Raw genomic sequence first — 27,005 nt, 5'->3', positions numbered from 1 at the left:
TCAGGCTTGTGTCTCACTGTTTGAGCTCCTACGGTTCTAACTGAGGACATGTTATTGACAGACTCGTGGCTCACGGCTCTATTATCTTCGGGTTTCGTCCAAGTTGCAAATCGTACCCGAATATGCTTCTCCCCGATGATGGACACGATCGCTGCCCATCGTGTTTAGGGGTTCAACATTTAAAAGATGCTTTTGACTGACCCCTGCGTGCACTGTAGTTTGCTACCAATGTCAGAGAGACAACTCCACATTGCTGAATTAGAGCCTGGCTCATCTGTGTGCCTAGCTCAACAAGGTTCAGCCCCGCGGTGTTCTAAAAAGCGTTGTGCATCAGCAGCTGCTGGCGCACCTCTGACAAAGAGAAATTTTCCGCAGTCTGACGATTCGGAAAATGTGTTATCAAAGACTGTTGCTTCCCTCTCCTCAGAAATGGTGGAGATGAAATGCCTTCTTCACTCTTTACAACCCCCAGTATCAACCGTACCTAGTGAAAACACACCTGCAGATGAGGGTGATTTTCAACTGCCGTGTACTATCGATTTGGATGCCCTTTCTACCAGTGCATCAAATTCGCAATTCCATAATGAAGAATTTGTGAAGCCTGCCATGCATGCCCTACCTCAAGATGTTTTTTCTAGCCTGTCTGGTGCAGGTGGTTTGAGCCACGGGTCTGTACATTCATCAGGAGTGGGGCCATCCTCTCCGGATGACACATTGTCAGTTCTACAGATGGCAATGGCGCGTTTGGGCCAGGATACATCGCCGGCTCAACCTATCCAGACCAACGTGTTTTCAGACAAGCTTCTGATGCAAATGTGTTTACGATGCCACTGTGTAGGGACTTCATAAAATAATTCTCCAGTGCACTTACAGGTTCCAATGTGCCTAGAAGGAGGTCAAAGACAGCCCGTACCCTAGCTTCAATGGCCGAAGATGATTCCATTGGAGTGGGGTGTGTGTCCGAGATCAAACAACCAGTAGTAGCTTTAGTGGTATCGCCTGATGAAGCACTAAGAGGCAATGTATGCTGCCCAAGTGCACAATGTGGATGTACTAACACATTATTGAAGAAGGCATATGAGTCAGCAGCTTATATAACTCGAGCAGAGAATACCATCTGCCAGCTGCTTCTTGCCTGTAATACCACTTTAGGGCTTCCAACTGTGGACCCTTCTGCATCTCAATTTCTACAAACTGCTCTATTGGCTATGGGTCATGTGACCCGTGAGCTTGGGACACTATCAGCAACCCTCCTAACTGCCCAGCGTCAGGTATTGCTTGCTCAGGCACGGTTACCTGAAGATTGTAAGAGGACCCTGAGGGAACTTCCAATTGTACTGGGGCATCTTTTTGGGCCCAATGTCTCTGAGATATTAGAGAAAAGAATGAAACTGTCAGAAGCCACAAGACAGTTGACTCAGACCCCACGTGCACCTTCTTTTAGGATGCCTTCAGCTCCGACTCAATCACGCTACCCGATCTCGGAGCAGAGATTGCATCACCACATGGCTTCTTAGCTTCAAACACTACGACGACATAGAGGGAATAAAATGGCCCAGGGTTGTCAGTCATTTCACCATCAACCTCAGGGTGGGCCACCATATTTCCATATTCCCATTGCTCCCCACCACAGGAAGTTTCTTTGATTCAGCTTTCAGGATCAAACCTATCAGTTCAAAGTCCTACCATTCAGTCTATCTCTGGCTCCTCGTGTTTTTACAAGATGCATGAGTGCAGCCCTGTCTCCTCTCTGGTCCAGGGGCATGAGGATTATGCCCTACTTAGACGACTGGTTGCTTTGCACCCCAACAAAACAACATGCTCTACAGAACACCAGATTTCTGCTGGAGCATATTCAGAGACTGGGCCTCACTGTGAATGACACAAAGAGCAATTTGGTTCCAGTACAGCTGTAGGATTATTCCTGAATGAAGCCCATTAAATGATCAAAAACTCCACATTCCAAAGATCAAAGAGAATCAACCCATTCCCCCACTGAGATATGCATGAGCCATAAAATTGCTGAAAGATCCTGTTCTCCAGTTTCTGCCATTTGGAGACCATTGATTGTAGGGACAGATCAAAAAGACACTCTCTCACTTTGTTGACTTTAAGAAAACAGATGAATCAGCAAGCACCAAGACACAAGGTTTTAGACCTTCCCACTGTAATCAGGAAACTCGGACCTGTGAAACATCTCGAGGAGAAAGTTACAGCAGGCCACCATGGGAATCACCTACAGGAAACATTCCAAACTTACCAACAAAAAGCAGCATCTAACATATATGTCTTCAGCATGTTTTATTTTGTTCACGGAACCTATGTAATTCTTTCTGTGTGTTTTAAATATTGATTACAGGTAAATTTGAAGAAAATCAACCTCAATTACAGAAAGTGTGTACTGTTTGGTTTGGTTGTGATGGATGAATGCTTTCCAGTATTTTGATGCAAAATTGATTTATGTAAGATGTACAACTTTTGAACCAGCAAAGTTAACTTCTCAAAGTTCTGACCAAAATAAGTTTGAAAACAAAGGACTGTGGCTAAAACAATCGGAGAGGCGGAACCAACAAACTGTTCAAAACTCAATACCGCGCACTGTGCTTTTGATTTTGCCCTTGCTTGTACTTCGCCTTGGCCTTCGCTGAGTCGGTGGACCGACCATCGCCCTGTCTGCAAGCTAAACCTCTTCAAGAACTCATTCAAACCCCTGCAAGAACCTTTGTTGAACTTCGCAGACAAGGACTCGCTCAAAGTCCTTTGTTTCCAGCAACTCCTCGAGATGCAGAGAGACACCCACGCAGCAACGCGTAAACCCTGCAACTATTCGATGAAGACTCCATTTTCTGCAAAGCCAACTATTTCCCCACAGGACGTTGTCCTTCAGAACTCTTGACCGAGCAATGCCGCTTCCTTCAACTCCGTCACGAAGGGAACGCCTTTAAAGGAGCAGCCAACGCAAGTAAACACAGGTCTCCTAATTTTGCTGAGCTGGTGCAATTTCATTAAGCAAATAAACTATGTTTGAATTGCTAGTGTATTAATTCTCTCAGGTTACAGTCAAAGAAACTTGTTAAAAGCTAAACAATTGGGGAATCCATTCACCTCCAGATAATAATCTCACCATTTCCCTGTAACTGAATGAATGTGTGTATGTGTGTGTGTATATGTTTTTTGTTAGATTAGTTTGTGCGTAGTAGATTTAGTTAAATAAAGTCTTGTTTGATTTTTCACGCATACAAGTGTCTTGTGCTGTGGTTACCAAATTGCTGCCTTAAACTACGATTGCTACTTTGCTCATAATCATAATCATAATTAATAATCATAACAAAATATTATTACTGTTGGCCACAGGATAATAATTTGTCCAGAATTGGTAAAAATACTGTAACCTCAATTTTTCGGTGGACGAATAATTGATGAAGTGTTAAATATTAATTCTGAATCATTTATAGATAATTCGGTTCTTATTCACTGTAATTTAATTACACTTTTGATTAATTAATTGGGTTAATTCTTACACAGTCCATAACCTTCATTGGGATAATACTCAATTCTCTCACAATGTCTGCCATGTTGTCTCATGCTCGGACAGACAACATTCATCATTTACTGAATCGCTTTCGACTGGGGGCAAAAATTCCTTATGGTGTCCTTCTGCAGCTAATGGGGACGTTAGCAGCTGCCACATCAGTGATTCCCATGGGTTTGCTTCACCTCAGACCTCTCCAGAGATGGAGCAACGGCTTAAGGCTGAACCCGAAAAGACATTGTCATCACCAGATTGTTGTTTCTCCTGCGTGTGTCTGCGCACTGAAACCCTGGCAACGGTTAATGTTTTTGAGGGCCAGAGTGCCGGTGGGGGTTGTACCTTCTCGTCGGGAAGTGATCACAACCGATGCTTCATTAACAGGATGGGGGGGGGCAACATGGAACCAGAGGGGAATTGGCGGCCGTAGGTCACAAAAGGAGTCCTTGGAACATATCAATGTTCTGGAATTGAGGGCAGTGTACCTTGCTCTACAACACTTCTTACCAGTTTTGAGAGACTGTCATGTACTTGTCCGGTCCGACAACACATCGACTGTCTTTCATTTGAACCATCAAGGCGGCACCAGGTCTCTCGCATCCTTACAACTAACTCGCAAGATCCTCAGATGGTCTCTGTTCCGACTGGCTTCAATAAGAGCGGTTCATCTCCCAGGGAAAGACAATCAAGTGGCGGATGCTCTGTCCAGGGACCTGCTACATCTGGGCGAATGGAGGTTTCACCCAGATGTAGAGCAGCAAATTTGGCTGCGATTCGGCAGGGCAGAGGTGGATCTGTTTGCATCAGAACTGACCACTCAATGCCGCTGGTGGTTTGCAAGGACAGAGAGATCCAGTCCACTGGGTCAGGATGCGTTAGCCCACGAGTGGCCATATTGCCTGTTGTATGCGTTCCCTCCTTTTCCACTACTATGGAAGACATTACACCGAATACTCCAGTTCAAACACAGGGTACTCCTAGTGGTACCTCGATGGCCGGCCAGGCTGTGGTTTCCTCTTCTTTTGAATATCTTGCAGGGCCAAACTTGGCAGTTTCCCATCAGAAGGGATCTTCTCTCTCAGCTGAACGGGCGGGTTTGACATCCAGATCCGGCACATCTTCAGCTTTGGGTCTGGCCACTGGGCCCAGTTCACTGTTAGCGGATTGTGAATCGGCAGTAATCAACACCATTGGTAATGCCAGGGCTGCTTCAACACGCCAGCTTTATGCTGCTCGTTGGAGGATTTTTTTCTTCTTGGTTTGAGGATCAAGGAATTGACCCAGATCACTGTACTGTGCCAAAAGTACTGAGTTTCCTACAACATCTATTAGAAGACAACAAAGCGCCTTCTACCTTAAAAGTATGTTGCTGCCATATCGGCTCATCATGCTCCAGTTGATGGTTCTTCTTTGGAGATCTCATAACCTTATTGGTAGGTTTCTGAAGGGAGCGAGGCGTTTAAAGCCTGTTCGTTTTATGCCTTTTCCTGTGTGGGACTTACCGCTTGTACTCAAATTCCTTTGTGCACCAACATTTGAACCACTGGGTGTCACGGATATTACGTGGTTGTCCTTGAAAGTGCCGTTTCTTCTGGCTGTTGCTTCTGCTAAACATGTTGGTGAGCTTCATACCCTGTCAGTTATTGAGTCATGTTTACGCTGGTTACCTGAGGACTCAGGGGTCGTTCTTCGACCTTATCCGGCCTTTCTTCCCAAGGTTTTATTACCACAATTTGTGAATCAGTCCATTCATCTGGCTGCTTTTTAACTCCCCTCTTCCCACATTAATATTGATGGGAGGGCTAATCTTCTCTGCACCGTATGTGCCTTAAAATCTTACATAGAATCTACTGCTTCTTTTAGACGGTCAGATCAATTATTTGCCTGATATGGTGATGTGCGTAAAGGTGCACCTTTGTCCAAACAAAGACTGTCACATTGGATTGTAGAGATGATAAAACTAGCCTATAATAAATCTCATCAACCCTTACCAGAAGGTGTTACTTGCCATTCTACTAGGGCCGTCTCTTCGTCTTGGGCTGCTTTGCGGGGAGTTTCCTTGGCAGACATCTGTGCTGCGGCTACCTGGTCTTCATCATGTACCTTCGCACGGTTTTACAAGATCAATGTGGCTGCTTTCCATGACGTGAGCTCTGCAGTTCTCCTGGAGCAACCTTGATGTTTCAGGTGGGTGGCATTCCTCATGACTGTGTTGGTATGTGTTATCCACTAGTGCTTAGCACAGCCTCTGGCTGTCAGGAGGAATTAAAACAGAATGCTAGTTATGTATGTAACTGTGGTTCTGTGAATTCCGGATGACCACCAGAGTTTTTTGTCATTCGGAATGCGCGAGAAAGCATTCCGAGGCTGGGCACCGAGGTTATATCCTTGTGGCTCGGTCTGCGTCATGACGTGACTTTGTTGCTATATTCTCTCAACCTCTGGATAGCGCTGTGATAATCCACTAGCGCTTAGCACTGCCTCTGGTGGTCATCCGGAATTCACAGAACCACAGTTACATACGTAACTAGCATATTGTCTACACTGGATGCGGCGCGGTGCGACGCGAGTCACGTGACACAACACATTCCCGACAGTGAACTGATTCCCCGTTCTGTTTCTGACGTAGTCCAAGTGCTTTGCAATGGTTGGTTTGTCACGTTCAGTGTAGACAGCTTTTAGCTGTTGCAGCGCAGCGCAAAGCAACGCAAAAAAAGTTGTGTCTGGTGTAGACACTGTGATAATATTAGACAGCACCATGAGACGAAGATCTATTTCAGAACCAGCTGCTTTCGGGCTGCAGGCGCAGGCCAGATATTATTGCTGGCGGGACAGGTGTGGCCCGTGGGCCGCCTATTGCCGACCACTGCTCTAGAGTTTCATGACTGAACTAGATATTTTCCCACTCCTCTTTGCAAAAACACTGCAGATCAGTAAATTGCGAGGGCACCTCCTGGGCACAGCTCTCTTCAGGACAACTTTACTCTGGCTGGGCCATTCCAAAACATAAATTTTTATTTGCTGAAGCCATTATTTTGTTGATTTAGTTGTGTGCTTTAGATCATTGTCATTCTGAAAGGTGAAAGTTAGAAAGTCAAAAAAGGCTTGTGTCTTGCCACCCTGCCCCATAGCTTAGACAAATGGAGAATATGGGAGATAGGCACATGCAGGGAGCAACCAGTACTTGGTAGAAAGAGTTGAAACTCCTAATGTTGCTGTAGGCCTCTTGACAGCCTCCCTAACTAGTTTTCTCTTTGCCTTGTCATTAATTTTGGACATTTTTCTTGATAATGTCACTGTTGTGCCATACTTTCTCTATTTTTGATGACTATCTTTACTGTGTTCAATAGTATATCTAATTCCTTGGAAATTATTTGTATCCCTCACCTGAGCCATACCTTTCGACAATAAGTTACCATTGATGCTTCGTAAGCTCTTTGTGGCCCATGGCTCTCTTGTAGTAGTATGCAACCAAGAAGATGTCAGAAATCTCTTAAAAGAGATGTATTTGGAGTTAATCAGAATCACTTCAGGAGAAGACAGGTGTGTACTATTTCACATGAGCTTGATGATTAGTTAATTCTGAGAACAGTCACATACCCAAATATAAAAAGGGTGTGCACGTTTATGTAGTTAGGTTATTTTTTTATCTTTTTTTCCCTGTTAAATGTGTAACTTTGGTTTTCAGTTGCATTACACAGGATGTAATTTTTACATTAAAGATGTGAAAGTTCTCACATTATTTTTATTTGTTTATTTTTTATATTACAAAAACCAGCTGTTTTAAAAGGGGTGTGTAGTTTTTTTATTTCCACTGTAAATGATAGAGCTACAAAGCTTGCCTGGGACTGATGTGTTTAAGATGAAGGGGTGTGTGTGTGTTTGTGTACAGTACCTGCACTTTCATTTCTCTTTCTGTGTCCCAGATCCGTATGACTCGAACATCACCTGACGTCATCAAGAGGCCAGTCTCCTGCTCCCAGTCCACCACCATACCTGCACCTTCAAGAGAGAGTAGGGAAGGTTTCACACATACACAGTCAAATATATGACTCCCTAGGCTCTCCTGACATGTCTGTATGATAAAAGATACTACAATCACACACTCACCTTTTGGTTGTTTTCCAGAATGAAAATATGGGTGATATTTTTTGTCACAACACTTTCATGCATTGTGACATAAAACACTGAATACTTAGATGCACCTCTAACCTCTTAACCACTTATTTTGCAATGCAGAAGTAAGCTATTTTCAGTGAATGTTGGAGACATTCATTAAACGCTATAGATAAATAACTGGAAGAAGAACAAAGTTCAGTAAACAGTAAAACTATTTGATAACTATAAAGATATAGTTTTAAAAATCATTTAATTTAAAAGAATAGCAGAGTCTACACCACAACTATAACAATAATGACAAAGAGGAATGATATTGTTGGAATCACTTGCAAAATTATTTTTTAGCTGACAAACGATAAAAACATTGACAGCCAAGTAGAATCCATCCTGCTTTAAAGTGGCAAGCAACAAAACTGCAGCGCCTTAGAATAAACAGGACAGTATTATACACTGGTGTGGGGCGGTAATGTAGTTATCATTATAGTTATCCTTCTTGATGTGAATGGGCGTTAAAGGGTTAGTTCACCCAAAAATGAAATTTCTGTTAAGTACTCGCCCTCATTTCATTCCGAACCCATAAGACCTTCGTTCATCTTCAGAAGACAAATTAAGATATTTTTGATGAAATCCGAGAGATTTTTTTATCTCCCAAAGAAAGCAACAAAATTACCACATACAAGGTCCAGAAAAATAGTAAAGACATAGTTAAAATAGTCAACATGACAAAAGTGGTTCAACCTTAATGTTATGAAGCAACTAGAATACTTTTTGTGTGCAAAAAAAAAAAAAAAAACGACTTCATTCAACAATTTCCTCTCTATCCTGTCATTCTCCTGTCAGAGCTTCCGTGTTCTACGTCAGAACGCAGACTCTGTATTGGATGGCTCCTGCGTCAACATCACATGCATGTGTCAGCCAAGACTGAGGGACATTTACATCGGTCATAAACATGGAAGCGTTGCACTGCATCAACTGTGTAGGAGACTGACAGGGTAGAGAAGAAATTGTTGAATAAAGTCAGATTATTTTTAGTGCGGCAAAAAAACCCCAAAAAAACAAAACAAAAAACGACTTAAATAGTGATGGCCGATTTCAAAACATGACTTCATTACGCTTCTGAGCATTATGAATCTTTTGTGTCGAATCATGATTCGGATCGCGTTTCAAACCGCCAAACTGCTGAAATCATGTGACTTTGGCGCTCTGAACCGCTGATTCGACACGCCGATTCATAACGCTCTGAAGAGCCTGAAGCAGTGTTTTGAAATCGGCCATCACTATATAAGTCATTATTTAGTTTTTTGGCGCACCAAAAATATTCTCGTCACTTTATGATATTAATATTGAACCACTGTACTCACATTAACTGATTTAAATATGTTTTTAGTACATTAATGGATCTTAAGAGAGGAAATGTAATTGCTGGCTATGCAGGCCTCAATGAGTCATCGGATTTCAACAAAAATATCTTAATTTGCGTTCCGAAGATTAACAAAGGTCTTACGAGTGTGAAACGGCATGAGGATGAGTAATAAATGACAGAATTTTCATTTTTGGGTGAACTAACCCTTTAAAGCATTATGGTCCAGTCATTATGACCTGTCTGGTCATTCTTGTGACAGTAAGAACGATGTGAACAAAGGAGAGAAGCAGAAGAATAATACTGCAATTATTCACTGACACAGAAGTCCCACAAGTTAGAGATGTGGTGGTTCATCAGAGATGAGCTGATTTAATTTATGATCGAGTGATATGATTTTCCTTTGAGCTCTTTGAGAAACTCAGTTATTAGATTCTCTTTTATGGCTAAAAAAATGTCATTATACATTACACACTATTGTGGATAGACTACAGATTATAGACAGTGACAGTAGACTCTTTTTTTTTTTGGTTCAGTTTTTAAACAACACTCCAATTTCAATGCTCTCATTTTGGTAGCGGCAAACTTTGTTTATCCTCATTTCTTGTATTTAATGTAGTGTGAGTCATATTTGTTTTTTAAGGATAAGGGCTTGTATATGCGAACATACACCACACACCATAGTTTTATGTGCTTGCTGAACATTTAATCTCAAAACAACGAGCATTATTAGGGAGTTGACTGTCCCTTTGCTGCTATAATAGCTTCCACTTTTATTGGAAAGTTTTTCATTATAAGTTAGAACATGCCTGTTGGGATATTCTCGTATTCAGACAAAAGCATCAGTGAGCACCAGGCATTGATTTTGGCATTGCAATTTAACCGAAATATGTTCAGTAGGGTTCAGGTGCTCAATGTATAAACATATAATATGTGCATTGAAATATGTGTACAGGATTTTCTAAGCACACGCTAGACCAATGCATACATACTCGTTAACTGGTGCGAGTGAAGTAATGAAGCAAACAAAATTATTTTAAATTCTTTTCTCCATTTAATATACACATTTATATTAAATACGTCACTCTCAATAATGGAGTTACATTAAATCATTATCCAGAAGTTAAATATATTTATGAATTTAAATAGATATATTTGTAGTTGATGCATTGCTTTTTAACACTTTTCCTGTAGAATGCTACTGTTTTAATGACAGAATTATAACAAGAAACCAAGAGAATTGCTTGGCGCATGAAAATATCTATCTACTGATATATTTTAAATGGTAGAAAAGAAAATATTTTCATAGGAATAATGATCAGTGATGCACACTCGACTCTGATTAAGATGGCTAAGCAACATAGGCAGTATAATGACAGACACTCACAGACTCTTTGGATGGTCAAACTGGCCATATGTCTGATGACACAGTACTGTACAACTGTATGCAGGTGTGATATTTTGTGTGCAGACACACAAAATGATGCCTAATGATGACACCTTCCACAGTTTTCCAAGCATTATGAAAATGCATATTTGAAGGAAGTATTTGATTTACACGTTTCATTTTTAAAATGTTCTGTGTGAGGCACTGATGTCAGATAATTTTTAGATTGCAGAATAAGTAACTGTTAGTTTCCAGTAAAAGAAATTTAAACATTTTGCCAATAGGAATAAACAAGAAACATTCTTCTCTGAAAAATCTCTCTAAATGTAATTATTTTATACGTACAATTTAGTTTTATGTATTTTGTCTTACGGATATTTGAATTAGGGGTGTACAGTGGAGCCAATATTTGTATCTGCATCTGTACCTGTAACAATTTCAAAATTATCTATTACTATCTATATTTGGACAAAACCAGAAGTGGGTGGAGCTTAACAGAAAGTTCGTAAAATTACTTTAGAAGGCCGTTTTAAATGTAGATTCTGTTCCCTGTGTAGTGAACATTTTTCAAATATGCCTTGTATAATACATAGATTTTTTTTTTTTTAAATTACAATTATAACATTTATTTAAAGGGCACCTGTTATGCAAAATCCACTTTTACATGGTGTTTGGACATAAATGTGTGAACACAACAACCCTTCGATGATAAAAATCCACCCACTGCTTTTTAAAAAAAAATCCCCATTAAACCAAAGCAGCCTCATTAGATTCTCTGAGCAGTGTGACGTCACACTCAGGCCCTGTCCACGGCCGCTGATTGACAGTCCTGCATTACCATAGTTTCCACCCTCAGCGAGTTGTACACTATCCGCCATTTTATCCGCGCTCAAGCAGTTTTACCGACAACAATGTCTTGTAAGCAATCACGGTCTTCTGTTGTTGGATGTAAGAGTGAACATAGGAATCTTCATTTTCTACCAACATCTGAGCCACTGAGGATGCAGTGGATTAGTTTTATTTTTGAAGGTAATGCACCCCAAAATATACTTAAATTTGTTTATGTCTGCACAAATCATTTCACTCCAGACTGCTTTGTGAGCGATGGTCAATGCAAAGAGACAATACAAAACACAGGTTCTGCTAAAAATTTGTTACTCAAGGATGGATCAGTACCAACTGTTCGTGATCCAGCTTATAGTTTCCAGAGCGATACTGGTCACAGCAGCAATTATGGGGAGAGCACACACTTTATTACAGTTCATCACTATTTTACAGATAAAAAAAGTTTACCAGTTTATTAAGCACCCCCATCGAAAAAAAGAATAAGGTCTGCATATATTTGTTTACTGTTAATTGTAACAAGTGTTTTGTGTAATTCGACTGCTGTGTATGTTGATGATAATGCAAAGGGAGAAAGAGTGAGTTTATGGATAAGACTTTAACATGCACTTCTTGTACTGTTTATTCAGCTCTTACAGTGATTTTCTGGAGTGAAAACAGACGCTTCATCTTTTGTGTGATGTAAATTAAACTTCATAAAACTCATCAGAAACCATCATCCGGACGGGGTCCACTATAAGAGGCTTGTAATCCAGCGTTAGCGTCAGTTCTGGCAGGTCACGTCAATCAAGCTCACGTCAGCTGACGTCCAGGTGACTTGTGTCTACCTATAGGAATACGACACCTATCACGGCATCTATATATAAGCTCCTCAGTATTATCAGCTACTGCATTTCTCAGGAACAAATTATCCTCCTCCATCCCCAGCTCCTCCTCTCTTCAGTCAGGATTGGCCTTATTATTCCCCTGAATCAGACTAATTCTTGAAATATGTGTACATGTTAAATTATGACATTTAATGATATCTGCATATGTTGGTCCTGTTCTGTTTTATATATTATGTCCAGCAAAAACAAGGATTGACTGCCTGCCGAATATTTGTTTAATTATTCTGTAGAATGCGTTATTCGTTTTGAAGCCATTATCTAGCTCTGGCCACATCCCTAATTTGAATATTTAAATTTTAAACAAGACAACTGAGTGATTTTTAGCAATGCAATGTGACGGCACAAACAGCATTTACAGTCTGCCTGTCCCATATTTTCCTATTGTCATGTAACTTTAACATTAGAACCACCATGGGTTCAATTTTACCTGTGGCTGTTTTTCAAATGTACATAACAGGTTTTCAATAAAACATTCAAGTCTTCCAGTCATTGTCTTTTACTAAAATTGTGTAATTTACAATCCCTCTGTGTTAAAAATTGTTTAGATAAAACTAGATAAAAAAACAGGGCATTTATACCTATAAGCGCCGCACGGGTCAAATTTACCCGCTATATAATGCCTGTATTTTCGTGTCCCCTTATTGTACATTGCTAGGCAATGCCTTTCACTCATTGAATTAGCGGTCATCGGTTTCATAAATAAAGTCACAATGAGTAAAAGCCGGCGATTTATGGATGCCAAAGAGGTCGAAGCCCTAACTGCCATGAATGAAGGAGAGTCTGATGGTGGTGAGATCAGTGACACGCCCTGGGTTGGCTCAGCATCTGACGGCTCATCTGACAGCGATCCAGAACCTCAGAGAAAAATTAGACTGAGTATGTTCTTCAGGACAGGATTGCTACAATAGTTACAGAGGGTGAGCATCAATAAACTTTGTATGTAAATAATTAAGGTGAAGCTGCGCGCTTGAATTTGTCATCGCATCATACATCATATGCAATGTGGTGAATTATTATTGTTCATTATTGTCTATAGGCTATTTTAATATATTAAATAATGGGTTATCTTAATATATGATTAATTATAATATTACATAACCCAAACATGTATTTACTTCCTTCTAATTCTCGTTGTCAGTGCAGACTTGTTTAGCTTGACCGTTAAGAAAAGTGATTAGTGTAGCCTGCATAAAAAAGCCTTGAACATAAAACAACATGACAAAAATATAGTTGATGATAAAAACAGGTGTAATGTGTGCGGGTAAAATTTACCCGCATGGCGGTTTTAGGTATACAGGGACCCCTGGCGGTTCTAGTGTTAAAAAAAATGGAAATATGCATGAAAATATTAATGGAAATATGCATGAAATGATATGCAGATGCATAGTAAAACTATATGATGTAAGCTTTATATATGTTTATTTTGGGGTGGAGACAGGGAGGGGGTGAATGCATGCACAATCTTCGGCTGATTGGGATTGCTAAAATTGTGCACAGGTTCTGGCGTACACGTACGGTTTTAGAAATCTGAAAACTTTTGTGCTTACACACTTTTAAGATGAAATCTACTCAAAACATGGCCCCAGCTTTTTGTACATGTGTCCACACGTCTATTTACCTTATTCTTAAAGTAAGAGCGGGGGTGGGCACAGTAACTTGATTGTGTAGCGGCTTCTGGTCTCATCCACTTTCATTTATTTTAGCTGTACAAAAATGGTCCATTATGCTGCCTGATATTGCAAACTGTCACTTATCACATTATTTTTAACTTATTATTGTAATCATAAACACACTGGTTTGCATTTTGTTATTCTTCCCCTTATTTACCTATAGCGGCAAAAGAATCTGAAGTGCCCATACAGGAAATAGTTTACCTTCAGGATGCTTGCTAGATAAGGTGAATAACTATGGGCTTGAGTGGTTTATTTTTATGAAAAACTCATTGTGTGCACACACACACTCTCTTAGATTTTAGTCAGAGAGTTAAGAATCCATGTGTCTTGGTCTACTCGCTTGATTAGGATATAGACTAAGAATGAGAGATTTTAGGTTCAGGTTGTGTTCTGCCTTAAAATTTGACAGTACTGGTCAGGTCACAGCATTTCCAACTTCAGTTTATTGCCCATTTATGCCTCTAGATTAAACTGACAAAAGACAACTTCCAAATGACTGCAACGCTTCAGCTTTCAGGCTGACAGCACCTTCTGAAAGGTGAGGGGAATTTTGTCCTGGCTGTTCTGGAGCCCTGGTTCATTTCTGACTGCCTGTCTGTCAGTCATTCTCTCATGCTGTTCAATCATGAGAGCAAAGAACACCCTTATGAGTGTCCTAAACACACAGCCAAAAGTTATATGGATCAGGACAAGCTGTGACGCTGAAACTGAAGCACTGCTGCCCTACTTTCAAAACTTCTGCTGTCTATCAAAAATCCAATCTTGGTGAAGAGAAAAACCCCCTCACACTCATTCCTCCAAACACTGCTGAGATATAACCAGAGAAGCCAACGGAGAATTTCACATCAGGAATAATAATAATAAAAAAAATAAATAAAAAACTTTATGAAGCAATTCATCATCATGTTTGGTTTGTCTTCACTGGTTGGAAATTACAGGGTTATGCTTAGCTGAATGAACTTGCATTAAGTAATATGAACTTTCAAACAGCTTAACTGATATGATACGCAAAAAGACATTTGTGCATAGTGCACACACATATAATACATATATACGCACACACTTTAACGTTCTTAACAGGAATATGCATGTAATATTCGCATCTAGTAGCACAATACACACATGCACACATATTGGTCTGATTCAGGTAAGATTAATACATACTTATGCTGATGGTGAAATTGCTGAGTGAATATTACTGAAGGCATAAGGTTACATAATATTTTTAATACCTTTGTTCATATGTGTTATAATAAAAAAGAACAATGAGAAAGCCCACACAAAATTCACATTACAACACGTTCCATCAATTGTAAATTCCTACAGATTCCACATCCCTTGTGTGTTTATTAATTTTAGCTAAGAGCACCACACTATTAGTTCCAAATTAGTTTCTCTACTAAATGAGCTCTGAAAAAACAAACAAACTAAAAAACATATATGCACGCACACACACACGCACACACACACACACACACACACACACACACACACACACACACACACACACACACACACACACACACACACACACACACACACACACACACACACACACACACACACACACACTCTCACAATCGAATCTGAATGGATCACCAAAAAAAGAATAATTCTCAAATTCAATACTGGACAGATTTGAATTCCACTAGCCAGAATTGCAGAAAGAATAAAAAGAGCCAATCGGATGGATGTAAAGAAAAATGTTAGGCTGTAACTGGGAATGGGAAAACATTAGTGGCTTAGTCTCATACATGCAAACACCAAACAGAGGTGAAGGAAAATAAGAGAGAGAAGCACTCACCTCCCTGCTTACTTCTGTCAAGATAGATTGAGACCCGTCGGGCCAAACCTGTGAGAAGAGAAGCGGAAGAGAGGGGAAGAACACAGGAAGGAGATCAGGAGGGATGGTCAGTATAACAGCCAGAGGACACAACAGTGTTAGCAAACACACACCAGGATGTGATCTGTGGCACTGTCCCAAATGGTGCCCTTCATGAGAACTTGTGGTCTTACAGTTGCCTTTGTGCACATATGTCAGTAAAATCCTCACAACAGTATGGTCCTGTCTTTCAATTTAGGCTTCAGTGCTTGAGAATGCCTCCTTTGCGACCATCATGCATTCTTGATGCACACTTAGTCTACCAACAGTCACGTCACCAAAGTGAGGATTTAGTGGTGGTATTCAAGGGTTTAAGGTGGCATGTGGGACTGAGCCTTATCACACACACACATACACTTTTACATGGAAACAGGCTCTCACATACACATTTCTATTGGAGAACGCACAAACACATACAAAGAGAGAGAGAGAGAGAGAGAGAGAGAGAGATGACATCCAGTCATAGTCCACCTGAATTTTATTCACCTCATACCTTATCTACACACACATACACACACACACTGCAGGAAAAGGAGAGAGAACAAGGCTGTGGTTTCCCAGCATGACATCTGCCAAGTAAATCAGGTTTTCTCACTGGGAGCCGAATAGCAAGGCTGATATCTGCTCCCAGAGTCAAAACTTTGCTTATCCATCTTAAAGAAGCGCAGATGTGCAGGAGTTCTTCAGGAAAGTCAGCGGCTCAAGCATCTCCTTGCGTTATGTACGTGACTGAGATTATTATGGCATACTAATGTACTATAGTTATTTTATTATTATTATTATTTGGTTATGCTCATTTCATTTGGGAAATAAACATCGACAGGCTGAGAATATGTGTTGTTTTTTCATAATAGAAAAATTGGAGGTCAAAGAGTGCAAGAATATATGCTATAAAACTACTGGCCTACAACAACAGATCTTTGTTAAAACGGTATCATAATAAAGCTGAGGTCTCCAGACTAGGTCCTGGAGGGTCACTGTCCTGCAAAGTTTAGCTCCAACCCTAATTTAACACACCTGAACTAGCTAATCAAGGTCTCACTAGGCATACAAGAAACTTTCAAGCAGGTGTGTTGGAGCTAAACTCTGCAGAACAGTGGCCCTCCAGGACTGAGTTTGGAGACCTCTATAATAAAGGATCAGTTTACCCAAAAATAAAAATGATAATTTATTCACCCCTCATGTTTGTCTAAACCTAAATTTCTTTAACAACAAAAGAAGAAATGTTGAAGAATTTTACAGTTACCATACAGTAAACAGTGACATTCACAAGTTCCATAAAAGTAGTGCGCTATAATCTAGTATACTAAAGCAGGGGTTCTCAAATTTTTTGGGCCAGGGACCCTTAGAGGGGAGAACATTTTCCACCTCATATTTAACAGTGATTAAGCATATGCTTGCTACAGTTTGTACTCTAGTAATCAAACATTTATCAATGATTTATTAAAAGTAAAAAAAAAAAAAAAAAAAATCAAGAAGCATGTCTAATCAATTCATACAGTAAAACTTAAAAAAAGAACAAACAAAAAAAAAACTTTCAAATGATTGCAATAACAGGGCCCTATGAAATACAAATTTATTATCAAAAAAGGTGATAATGAAATGAAGCTTATATGAGGCTAATCTTTTAAAAATTGTAATCTTTTAAAAATGTAATGAAATGAAAATGTAACAATTGCTTTTTTGGCAAAGTGCTGCACAATAGGGGTTTACTGTTAAAATTAAAACATGGAAGAAAAATTGTGATAATTCCTTAAAAAATAAAGTTTTAATAATTTTATTATTATTAATATGAGAAGTACATTCTACTGTACAATAGTAATATTTTTTTTATAGTTTCTTCAAGTTAAACCACAATAGTTTTATCAAATGAAATGGTGAAATGCTGATGAATGCACACAGAGATGTGCAGAACATGCAGACTTCATATTTAAATCGCAGTCTATTTCAGCTTAAAGGATTAGTCCACTTTTAAATAAACTTTTCATGATAATTTACTCACCTCCATGTCATCCAAGATGTTCATGTCTTTCTTTCGTCAGTCGAAAGAAATTAAGGTTTTATGGAAAAAAACTAAACTGGCGCCGCATTCATTCTATAAGTAGAATAAGAAAGGCGTAGGACATACAGCGTTTTGAGGAATACGGAAACCAGAAGTACGTTCAAGCCGTTAATGTGTTTATAAAGCATATACAGTTGTATTTTTTTTTGAAAATGACTGATCGTTTTGCTAGATAAGACCCTTATTCCTCGTCTGGTATCATTTAAAGCCCTTTGAAGCTGCACTAAAACTAATTTTGACCTTCAACTGTCTGGAGGCCATTGAAGTCCACTATAAGGAGAATAATCCTGGAATGTTTTCATCAAAAACTTTAATTACTTTTCGACTGACGAAAGAAAGACATGAACATCTTGGATGACATGGGGGTGAGTAAATTATCAGGAAAAGTTTATTTAAATGTGGAGTAATCCTTTAAATATTCACAGACGTAAGTACACAGTCCTACTTTTGAATTATTCATCCAACATTTGTCAATTTCTGTGACATTCCGCATTATACAGTAAATTACATTTTTATGACTCCACAACTCCGTCTGCGTTTTTTACCATTGTGGAAGTCATAGGTCCCTAAATTTATTTTGAGGATCCCCTGGCTATGGGGAACAAACCCCACTTTGAGGACCCCTGTACTAAAGTACAGTAAAGAATAGCTTTGTGTGATGGACAGGGCAAAATTTTGGCCATTTTCACTGAAAACTTTAATTTTTGGAATTGCACTCCCTTATATTCAAACTGTCATGTGGCAGTCAATCATTATGACCTGTTCACACCAAGAATAATAACTATAAAGAACGATAACTACATAAGTGTCCGCATCAACAGATGATGTTGTTCTGTTTATTATAAGCACAGTTATAACCCTTGGTGTGAATGGCCCTTTACAGTGTCCTAATAAGACAGAAATCCAGCAACAAGCAATTTGTCTGTCCACACTAAATGTGAAAATGGAGAGTACCACAAAATCAATCACAAAACACAGCCAATCAGAATAGTTTCTCTCTTATTTGCACCTTCACACTCACAATGCGCTGCAGCTGAAGAGCATAAAAACACAAATCTTTTAGTTTCATTCTATAATGTTTCATCAAACACTATACTTTTCATGGTTTTCCTTGAAGAATTTGAGGGATTTGCTATATAACATCAAATTCTAAACATTCATACTCCAAATCCACACAATACAAAGTTTCGCGAGTGTGCAGCTTTCTGGCACAGAGTTGCAGAAATGGAAACCAAGAGAATGACAATGTACTGTCATGGTCCACGGAAGATAGTAATGGTAGTTAATAGAGGTTTGGTACTACATAAGGGTTAGTAAGAGATTTTTGAGTGAACTAACGCTAATATTACTATTTCTCCTTTCCAATGACAGAGGATTTTAACTAATGTATTTACAGACATTACAGAGGAAAAGTAAACACATATTTTGCAGTGGAATTACAGTGATAGTTGTTTATTAATAAAGAAAATAAAAGGAAGCAAAAGAGTGTCTAAGCAGCTACTATATGCAGGGAAAACAGGAATGAGAAACAGCTCTAAGGATAAGGGATACAGCAGCCAGACTTGGAGGACACAAGAACGTTTATGATTTCTATTAAAGCTGCTGATCTTTTTCTCTAGGATACTTATAAGCAAACCTTTTCATTTTAGAATTGAGGTAACTTTGTCTGGCTATCACCAGACCAAGCGTGATCAACAAGCATTATTCACGCATTTGGATAGTCCTTCAAGCAATCAGATCAACGATCCGGGTGACGTACTTTGCAGAGCGACACAAAAACTCCAGACAGGTTTAGTTTGTATTGGTTTGTAGCATTGATCAGCGGTTTGCAGAAGCAGCAATGGCATCGAGCGATTTTTGCAGGTTGTGCAAAAAAAACATGAAAGTGAGTGGTATTTACACCCACTTGAGCGATTTGTTTGCTAAACTAAAGAAGTCATTCAGCATCGTCGAGAGGTTAAAAGGAATTGGATTGATGGTCGTGCTTGTCGTCGCTTCTCTATCGTCATCGTGTTATACCTGCCAATAGCGAGCAAGGTGGATAAAGCCAGTCTGTGATTGGTTCCCGCAAAAATATAACAGAAGCAGTAGAAATGAATGTACGGGTTTCCAGACTGAGTTGCCAGGTGAAATTAAATCGCCGGCAGATCAGGCTGGGTTTACCCAGTCTAGGTAAAAGTGCCATCTAGCATGGATTTATATAAGACATGTTTCCATGCAGAAATGTATTCATGAATTTTAAATTTGGCTAGGAGTCAGTTGTTGGGGGAAGTGGGGCGTCACATATGCAGGGTTTTTTGGCCCCAAAAAAAACAACAACAACATTATTTGAAAATTATTTTCCTTCAAACTAACTACATAGGGCTACCTGCAAACTCAAAAGAGGTTAAAAAGGTGACGCGTACTAAATTGTGGGGGCATCCTCCCCCATGAGTACATTTTTGTGATTTTAACATTTAAACAAAGCATTTTGGTGCACTCTGACAAGAAAATAAATGGAAAAAACATTTGATTCAAGTAAAAAAAAAATATATATATTATATATAATAATATATATATATATAATATATACTATTTATATTATATATAAAATAAAAATTATATATATATATATATATATATATATATATATATATATATATATATATATATATATATATATATATACACACACACACACATACATATATACACATATATATATATATATATATATATATATATATATATATATATATATATATATATATATATATATATACACATATATATACATATATATATATATACACTGTATATTGACACTAGGGCTGGGCATTGACACAAATTTCACAATTGGATTTGATTTTGATTTGATTATTTGGGGCCTATAAGGTTAAGTACATGGCAAATTTCCTTAAAAAAAATCTCTCAACTAATGCTGTAAACAGGAGCAACAGTTGGTACATCATTATATTATTAAAATGTTCAAATTAATTGATTTGTAAGCTAAATATAAAAACATTATTTTTAAAATGATTATCGTTCCTTGATTCAACTTCTCACGTCGACTGCGCAGATACCAACAGTGCAACGGGGTTGCCGGGTTGAGGTCACAAATGGGTTTGAATTTGTATGATTTGTCGATTGCGCAAGTAGAATGCGTTTCAAGATCTGGCAACTAGTCGGCAAAGTAGTCAGTCACTCCTTGTGTGATAGCCCAAATTTACACAAATTTACATAAATCTCTAAAATGATTACACAATAGGCTAATGTGTGTGTGAAGTGAATGCTCAGTGTAAGTTTGAGAAATTGCAAGTGTAAACTGAGCTCAGTGCAAATCAATTAGCCTGTTTGTGTCTCTCAGAAATCAGAGCTTTGTAAAAATTATTCTAATACATCAATAAAATACTGCATCATAAACATTTTCTACTATTTGATATGTATTTAAATATTTTAAACCTTGCGAGATGATAGACGATATGAAACACAAATGGGTGAAAACTATGAAATGAGCAGCGCGTTCGTAAATCAAATAGCCGCGTTTCTCTTGCGTCTCTCAGAAATCAGCTTTGTCAAAAGTAGGCTGCTATCATCTAAAACACTACATCATCATACACACTTTCTACTATTCGATGTCTACTGAAATGTTTAGAACATTGTACGATATTATAAATTAATGAGTGCAAACTGTATGAATGAAATGAAGCGTGATAGCAAGTCAAGACAAATGTAGGACTATATTTTTTTCCGCAGCCAAATGCCGCACGCCAGAGATCCGGCATGGTGCCGGAAAAACTTTAAGCCCTGTGTATGTGAGGAACAGACCAAAATTTAAATCCTTCAATGATAATCTTGCCTTCCACCAATGCTGTGTTTGCTATAAACACTGTTTACTGGGCAGCATATACCTGAAATGGTATGTGAAACAGTACAGAATGTAAAAGTTTAATGTGTGCAATTTTAATCAATTTTTGTGTAAATGTCTTTTGGTAGTCCAATAACATAATAACTTAAAGATAGAATGGGATAAATTCAAATTAAATGTGCACATTGTACAGTATACATAATATGGAGACAACATACTATAGAAATAGCATGAATAGTACATTATTATGCCATTTCAAACACAGCCAAACTTCATTCATTATAGTGACAGTACCAAATTCATTTTCTCACAAAAATCTATTATATGGAGTTAAATGAACTATTGTTTTTGTACTTTTTCACAGTCAGAGTTTATATGCAGTTTTGTTTTATGAAAGAAAAATATTGTGACTTTTGAATTCTTCAGAAATAATAAAACACAAAAATAATACTTTTTCAAAAAGTATGAGGGGTAGATGAGGTGAACTATTCCTAAAAAAATGTGTCTTAAAGTTGAAGCTGACTGCACATACACACACACACACACACACACACACACACACACACACACACACACACACACACACACACACACACACACACACACACACACTTATAAATGCACACAGAGCAGCTTAAAAAAATAAAGTAAAATACATCTGTGTCTAACTGGTTTTAACTGACGGGTTGTGACAAGCCCCACTGCTGACAACTAATGTCATTCCCAGTCAGACTCATGCTGACTCTGACGTGTCCTTCAGCTGATTTCAATGTGCACTTTAATTTCTCTAAACACCACGGAAAATAACCAGTTTGAGACAAATGCATCTAGATACAACAGATAAAGCGGGTGAGCTCCACCGTCTATGAGGCTTATTTTGATATTATCCACTGGTAATAATGAGAAGGCACTGGGACTACAATATTATTTTGTTTAGTCCTGTCAGTTTTGTAAGCTGATATGAGGAGGCTTAACATCATTAACAGACAGAACAACAATCATTTGGCAGTGGTCTGAATTTTTCAAAAGTTTTCATAAGATTTCAGTCTGTGTTCATACAGTAAAGAATAAGAAGTTAGAGCTAATATAAATGGCAGAAAAGTTGGAAGCAATACTATTATATATAATAAAAAAACATTGATCAAAAGTAAGCTTAGCCACCTTTGTAGCTTAAAATGTAATGTAAACTGTAATGTAAATTATGTGTTTATCCCAAAAATAGCTAATTTTGGTTAGGAGAATAAATACATTCATACAAATGTTGTTCAACACAAACAATTGTGAAATAGAGGCAACTGCCAATTTGTCTTACACAACAGCAAACTGAGGAAACTAATACAATGACTAACATTCTGCTTTCATACCAGAGTACCCATGGGCATCTATACAGTCCTGCATCATGCAGGAAGACTGAAAATTCGGACAGCTTTTTCCAAACACTGGCCAAGCAGGAGGTAGATGGGGAAAAGAAACTCAGATGAAAGGAGAAGAGTGGTATCCGCTCAGTGTATGTGAATGTGAAAGCAAACCTCGTGTGGTGGGCAGCATATCGGACAGCCCCTGCCATGCTGTGACCATCTCTGGATTTCTCTGGTCAGCAAAGTTCTTCCAAATCCGCAATGCTCCGTCATCTGCAAAAAAGTGGCAGGGTGAAAGTCAGCACAGAAACTAACAAAGATGAGACCCATTCAAAGCCTGCGTCAACATGATTAATAGGTGAACTGACCAGTAGCAGTGAGGAGGAGAGAGCAGTCATGCCCATTAAGGTACTCCATGGATGTGATGCGTGTGTACCGTGGGTTCCCATTGTAGAAATAATCCAACCTCTCTCCTTTCTCCCAGTCCCAAAAACTGCACACACAGAGAACACAATTTTAAAACAGTTTACTATGCTTATATTCAATTAGGAATAGGAATTATATTCAATTATTTTCATTTATGTGCAACAATATAATAATACATGGCAACAAAAAATAATATTTACCATATATTTACACCAATCAGGCACCACCTTTTTAATATTGTGTTGGTCCCCCTTTTGTTGCCAAAACAGACCTGACCTGTTGAGGGATGGACTTCCACTAGACCCCTGAAAGTGTGCTGTGGTATCGCCACGTGATGTAAAAGAAAATGTGATTTATCAGACCAGGCCACCTTCTTTCATTGCTCTGTGGTCCAGTTCTAATGCTCACGTGCCCACAAGTGATGCTTTCGGCGGTGGACAGGGGTCAGCATAGGCACCCTGACTGGTCTGCGGCTATGCAGCCCAATATGCAACAAACTGCGATGCACTGTGTATTCTGACACCTTTCTATCAGAACCAGCAACTTCTTGAGCAATTTGAGCTACAGTAACTCGTCTGTTGGATCGGACCACACCGGCCAGCCTTTGCTCCCCACGTGCATCAATGAGCCTTGGTCGTCCATGTCTTTGTCGCCGGTTCACCACTGTTCTTTCCTTGCACCACTTTTGGTAGATACTGATCACTGCAGACCAAGAATACCCATGAGAGCTGCAGTTTTGGAGATGCTCTGACCCAGCCGTCTAGGTATCACAATTTGGCCCTTGTCAGACTCACTCAAATCCTTACACTTTTCCTGCTTCTAACATCAACTTTAAGGACAAAAATGTTCACTTGCTGCCTAATATATCCCACCCACTAATAGGTGTATGGTGTACGGTGTACATTTTAGGAGATCCTCAGACCTCAGTCATACAACAAAAAGGTGTCATGCCTCAGACTAAAAGGCTTCAGTCACTGGACAAAAGGTCTCAGGAAAAACAACGTCAGGTGTCGGGTCTCGTACAATTAGGCATCGGACTACAAAGCTTTAGACTAAAAGGCATCAGACATTAAAGCTTTGGACGAAATGGACTAAGTCAAAAAGGCATCGGACAAAACAGCCTCAGATTAAATGGATAGTTCACCCAAAAATGAAAATTTTATGTTTATCTGCTTACCCCCAGCGCATCCAAGATGTAGGTGACTTTGTTTCTTCAGTAGAACATAAATGATGATTTTTAACTCCAACCGTTGCCGTCTGTCAGTCAAATAATGCGAGTGGATGGGAACTTCTACCATAAGAGTAAATAAAACTTGTATAGACAAGTCCAAATTAAACCCTGCGGCTCGTGACGACACATTGATGTCCTAAGACACGAAACGATCTGTTTGTGCGAGAAACCGAACAGTATTTATATAATTTTTTAACTCTAATACACCACTATTTTACTGTACAGTGTCCTTGAGTATTTTGAAAGGCGCCTTTAAATAAAATGTATTATTATTATTATTATTATTACTATGTCCAACTGCATTCAGCATTCGCTTAGTGAGGTCTGATCGTGCTCTGACAGCGGCAGTGATGTCTTGCGCATATACTTCAACGAGTGCTAGACATCACTGCCACTGTCAGAACGCGATCAGACCTTACTAATGAGTGCTGAATGCAGTTGGACATAGTGGTGTTTTAGAGGTAAAAAATGATATAAATACTGTTCGGTTTCTCACACAAACCGATCGTTTCGTGTCTTAGGACATCAACGTGTAGTCACGAGCCGCAGGGTTTAATTTGGACTTGTCTATGCAAGTTTTATTTACTCTTATAGTAGAAGTTCCCATCCACTCGCATTATTTGGCTGACAGACCGCAATGGTTGGAGTTAAAAATCATCATTTGTGTTCTACTGAAGAAACAAAGTCACCTACATCTTGGATGCGCTGGGGGTAAGCAGATGAACATCAAATTTTCATTTTTGGGTGAACTATCCCATTAAAAGGCATCAGACATAAAGGCATTGGATGAAACCAACTCAGAAGGAAGCAAATTGCCCCACCTCAATGTGACGTCACATGCACACAGTTTTCTAACTGTTAAATGTTACCTTAAGTTGTATAAAACATGTCCCTCTGAGATTATTTTGTAAATTTGTATTATTCGCTAGTTTTATTTGCACGTTTAAAACGTTAGTTAAAAAACACATTGCAACTTGTGTTACAAACTATCGTGAAAATTAACGATAATAGCATGAAATTTTATTATAGTAAAAGTGTGGTACAGTAACAGTTTTTGGCAGATTGATAGTATTTGTATAACAATAGTTTTACTACAAATACCACAAACTTTAGTGTGTTACCATGGTTAACAAAAATAATGAGTTTTATTTGTAATAAAACCATGGTTAATTTTCATAAGGGAATAAAAAATATGAGCTATTAGACTGTGTTGTTATGAGCACAGCTGTTTTGTGTACAGAGGTTACCAGGGAAACAGCTTTATTTCTGCTGTCAGAGAGTCAGAGAGTTGATTACATTTTCACTCAGCCCGTTGCTGTTTTTCTGCAGACCAATGTGAAAATCGTCATATTCTCTTCTGTATAAAACCTAACCAGTGTAATATTTAATCAAAGCTGTAAGAACAAAATATCAGGTAGCCTAAAGCTTACCTTTGGCCTCTCTCTCTCTCTCTCTCTCTCTCTGCTTTTTTTATTCATTTTTAATTCTCGAATAACAATAACAAAGAACATTGCCAAGGTATTACATAAATAGCCTACATAAAATGAATAACATCAATAGTTAGATTCTACATAATTAACACACACACACACATCAATTTGAGAATAGTTACAGTTAAATATAAAAAAGGGGAACAAAGAAAAAGACAACTCAAGGATGGCATTATGATGGGATTAAAGCCAAGAGAAAGTTGAGGTCTGAGGATGTCCTAAAATGTACACTGTACAGGTGCCGTGATAAAAAAAAAAAAAAAATCAGTGTTATTGCCTTCACCTGTCAGTGGTCATAATGTTCAGTGTATATTGCTAAAACATTCTGAAGCATGTACAATGTAACAGAGATGCCTCGAACCTTTCTGAGTGATGACACAAATGAAACACTGAATCAGTGTTTTTAACTGTTTTTATACTTAAAACTTCATCAGCATTTTTACAAATGAGGTTTAAATCAGAGAAGTATTAAAATATCAGTCTTAGCGCTCTCATATTCTCTCTGTGTCACAACTATGGCATTCTGACAGAGGGAGGGTGTGCAAAAAATAGTCTAAATATGGCCTAAAAGGACATTTGATAATTACCACAAATAATTACCAGACTAAAAAATAAATAAATAAATATTCAGTGTTGCTCAATTTTATATTTCTGACACAAAGAATTTTGTGAGACTATAGACCTTGGTAATTTGTATTGTAATACAACAGAACTGTAAAATAAATGTAAATGAAAAAATGATTATTTTACTTTACTCTGCAGTAGTAATATTACAGTGCTGTCTTAATTTCTTTTTCTTCACTTGTGGGAGTTAAACCCTCAAGCTTTGAATTTGGTGGAAAACTACAGTTTCCACCAACTAAGTTTCCATGGCAACAGATTTACAAGCATTATCTCATCTACAAACAGCT

General features: G+C 38.5%; 1 protein-coding gene across 1 annotated transcript in view; it reads right to left on the bottom strand.

The window, feature by feature from the left end:
* The window catches only part of rptor (regulatory associated protein of MTOR, complex 1), a 190,049-nt gene that overhangs the window by 5,315 nt on the left and 157,729 nt on the right, over window positions 1–27,005 (bottom strand). Inside the window, exons 25-28 of the mRNA XM_048180091.1 lie at window positions 23,316–23,440; window positions 23,119–23,220; window positions 15,603–15,650; window positions 7,425–7,531 (exon numbers count right to left, since the gene is read on the bottom strand). Coding sequence (XP_048036048.1) covers window positions 7,425–7,531; window positions 15,603–15,650; window positions 23,119–23,220; window positions 23,316–23,440 — 382 coding nt within the window. The remainder of the gene's footprint in view (window positions 1–7,424; window positions 7,532–15,602; window positions 15,651–23,118; window positions 23,221–23,315; window positions 23,441–27,005) is intronic.

Source organism: Megalobrama amblycephala, unplaced genomic scaffold (genome assembly GCF_018812025.1).
Source record: "Megalobrama amblycephala isolate DHTTF-2021 unplaced genomic scaffold, ASM1881202v1 scaffold424, whole genome shotgun sequence".
NCBI lineage: Eukaryota > Metazoa > Chordata > Actinopteri > Cypriniformes > Xenocyprididae > Megalobrama > Megalobrama amblycephala.
Note: the sequence above shows the minus strand (reverse complement) of the source record. Positions and strands in the feature narration are given on the sequence as shown.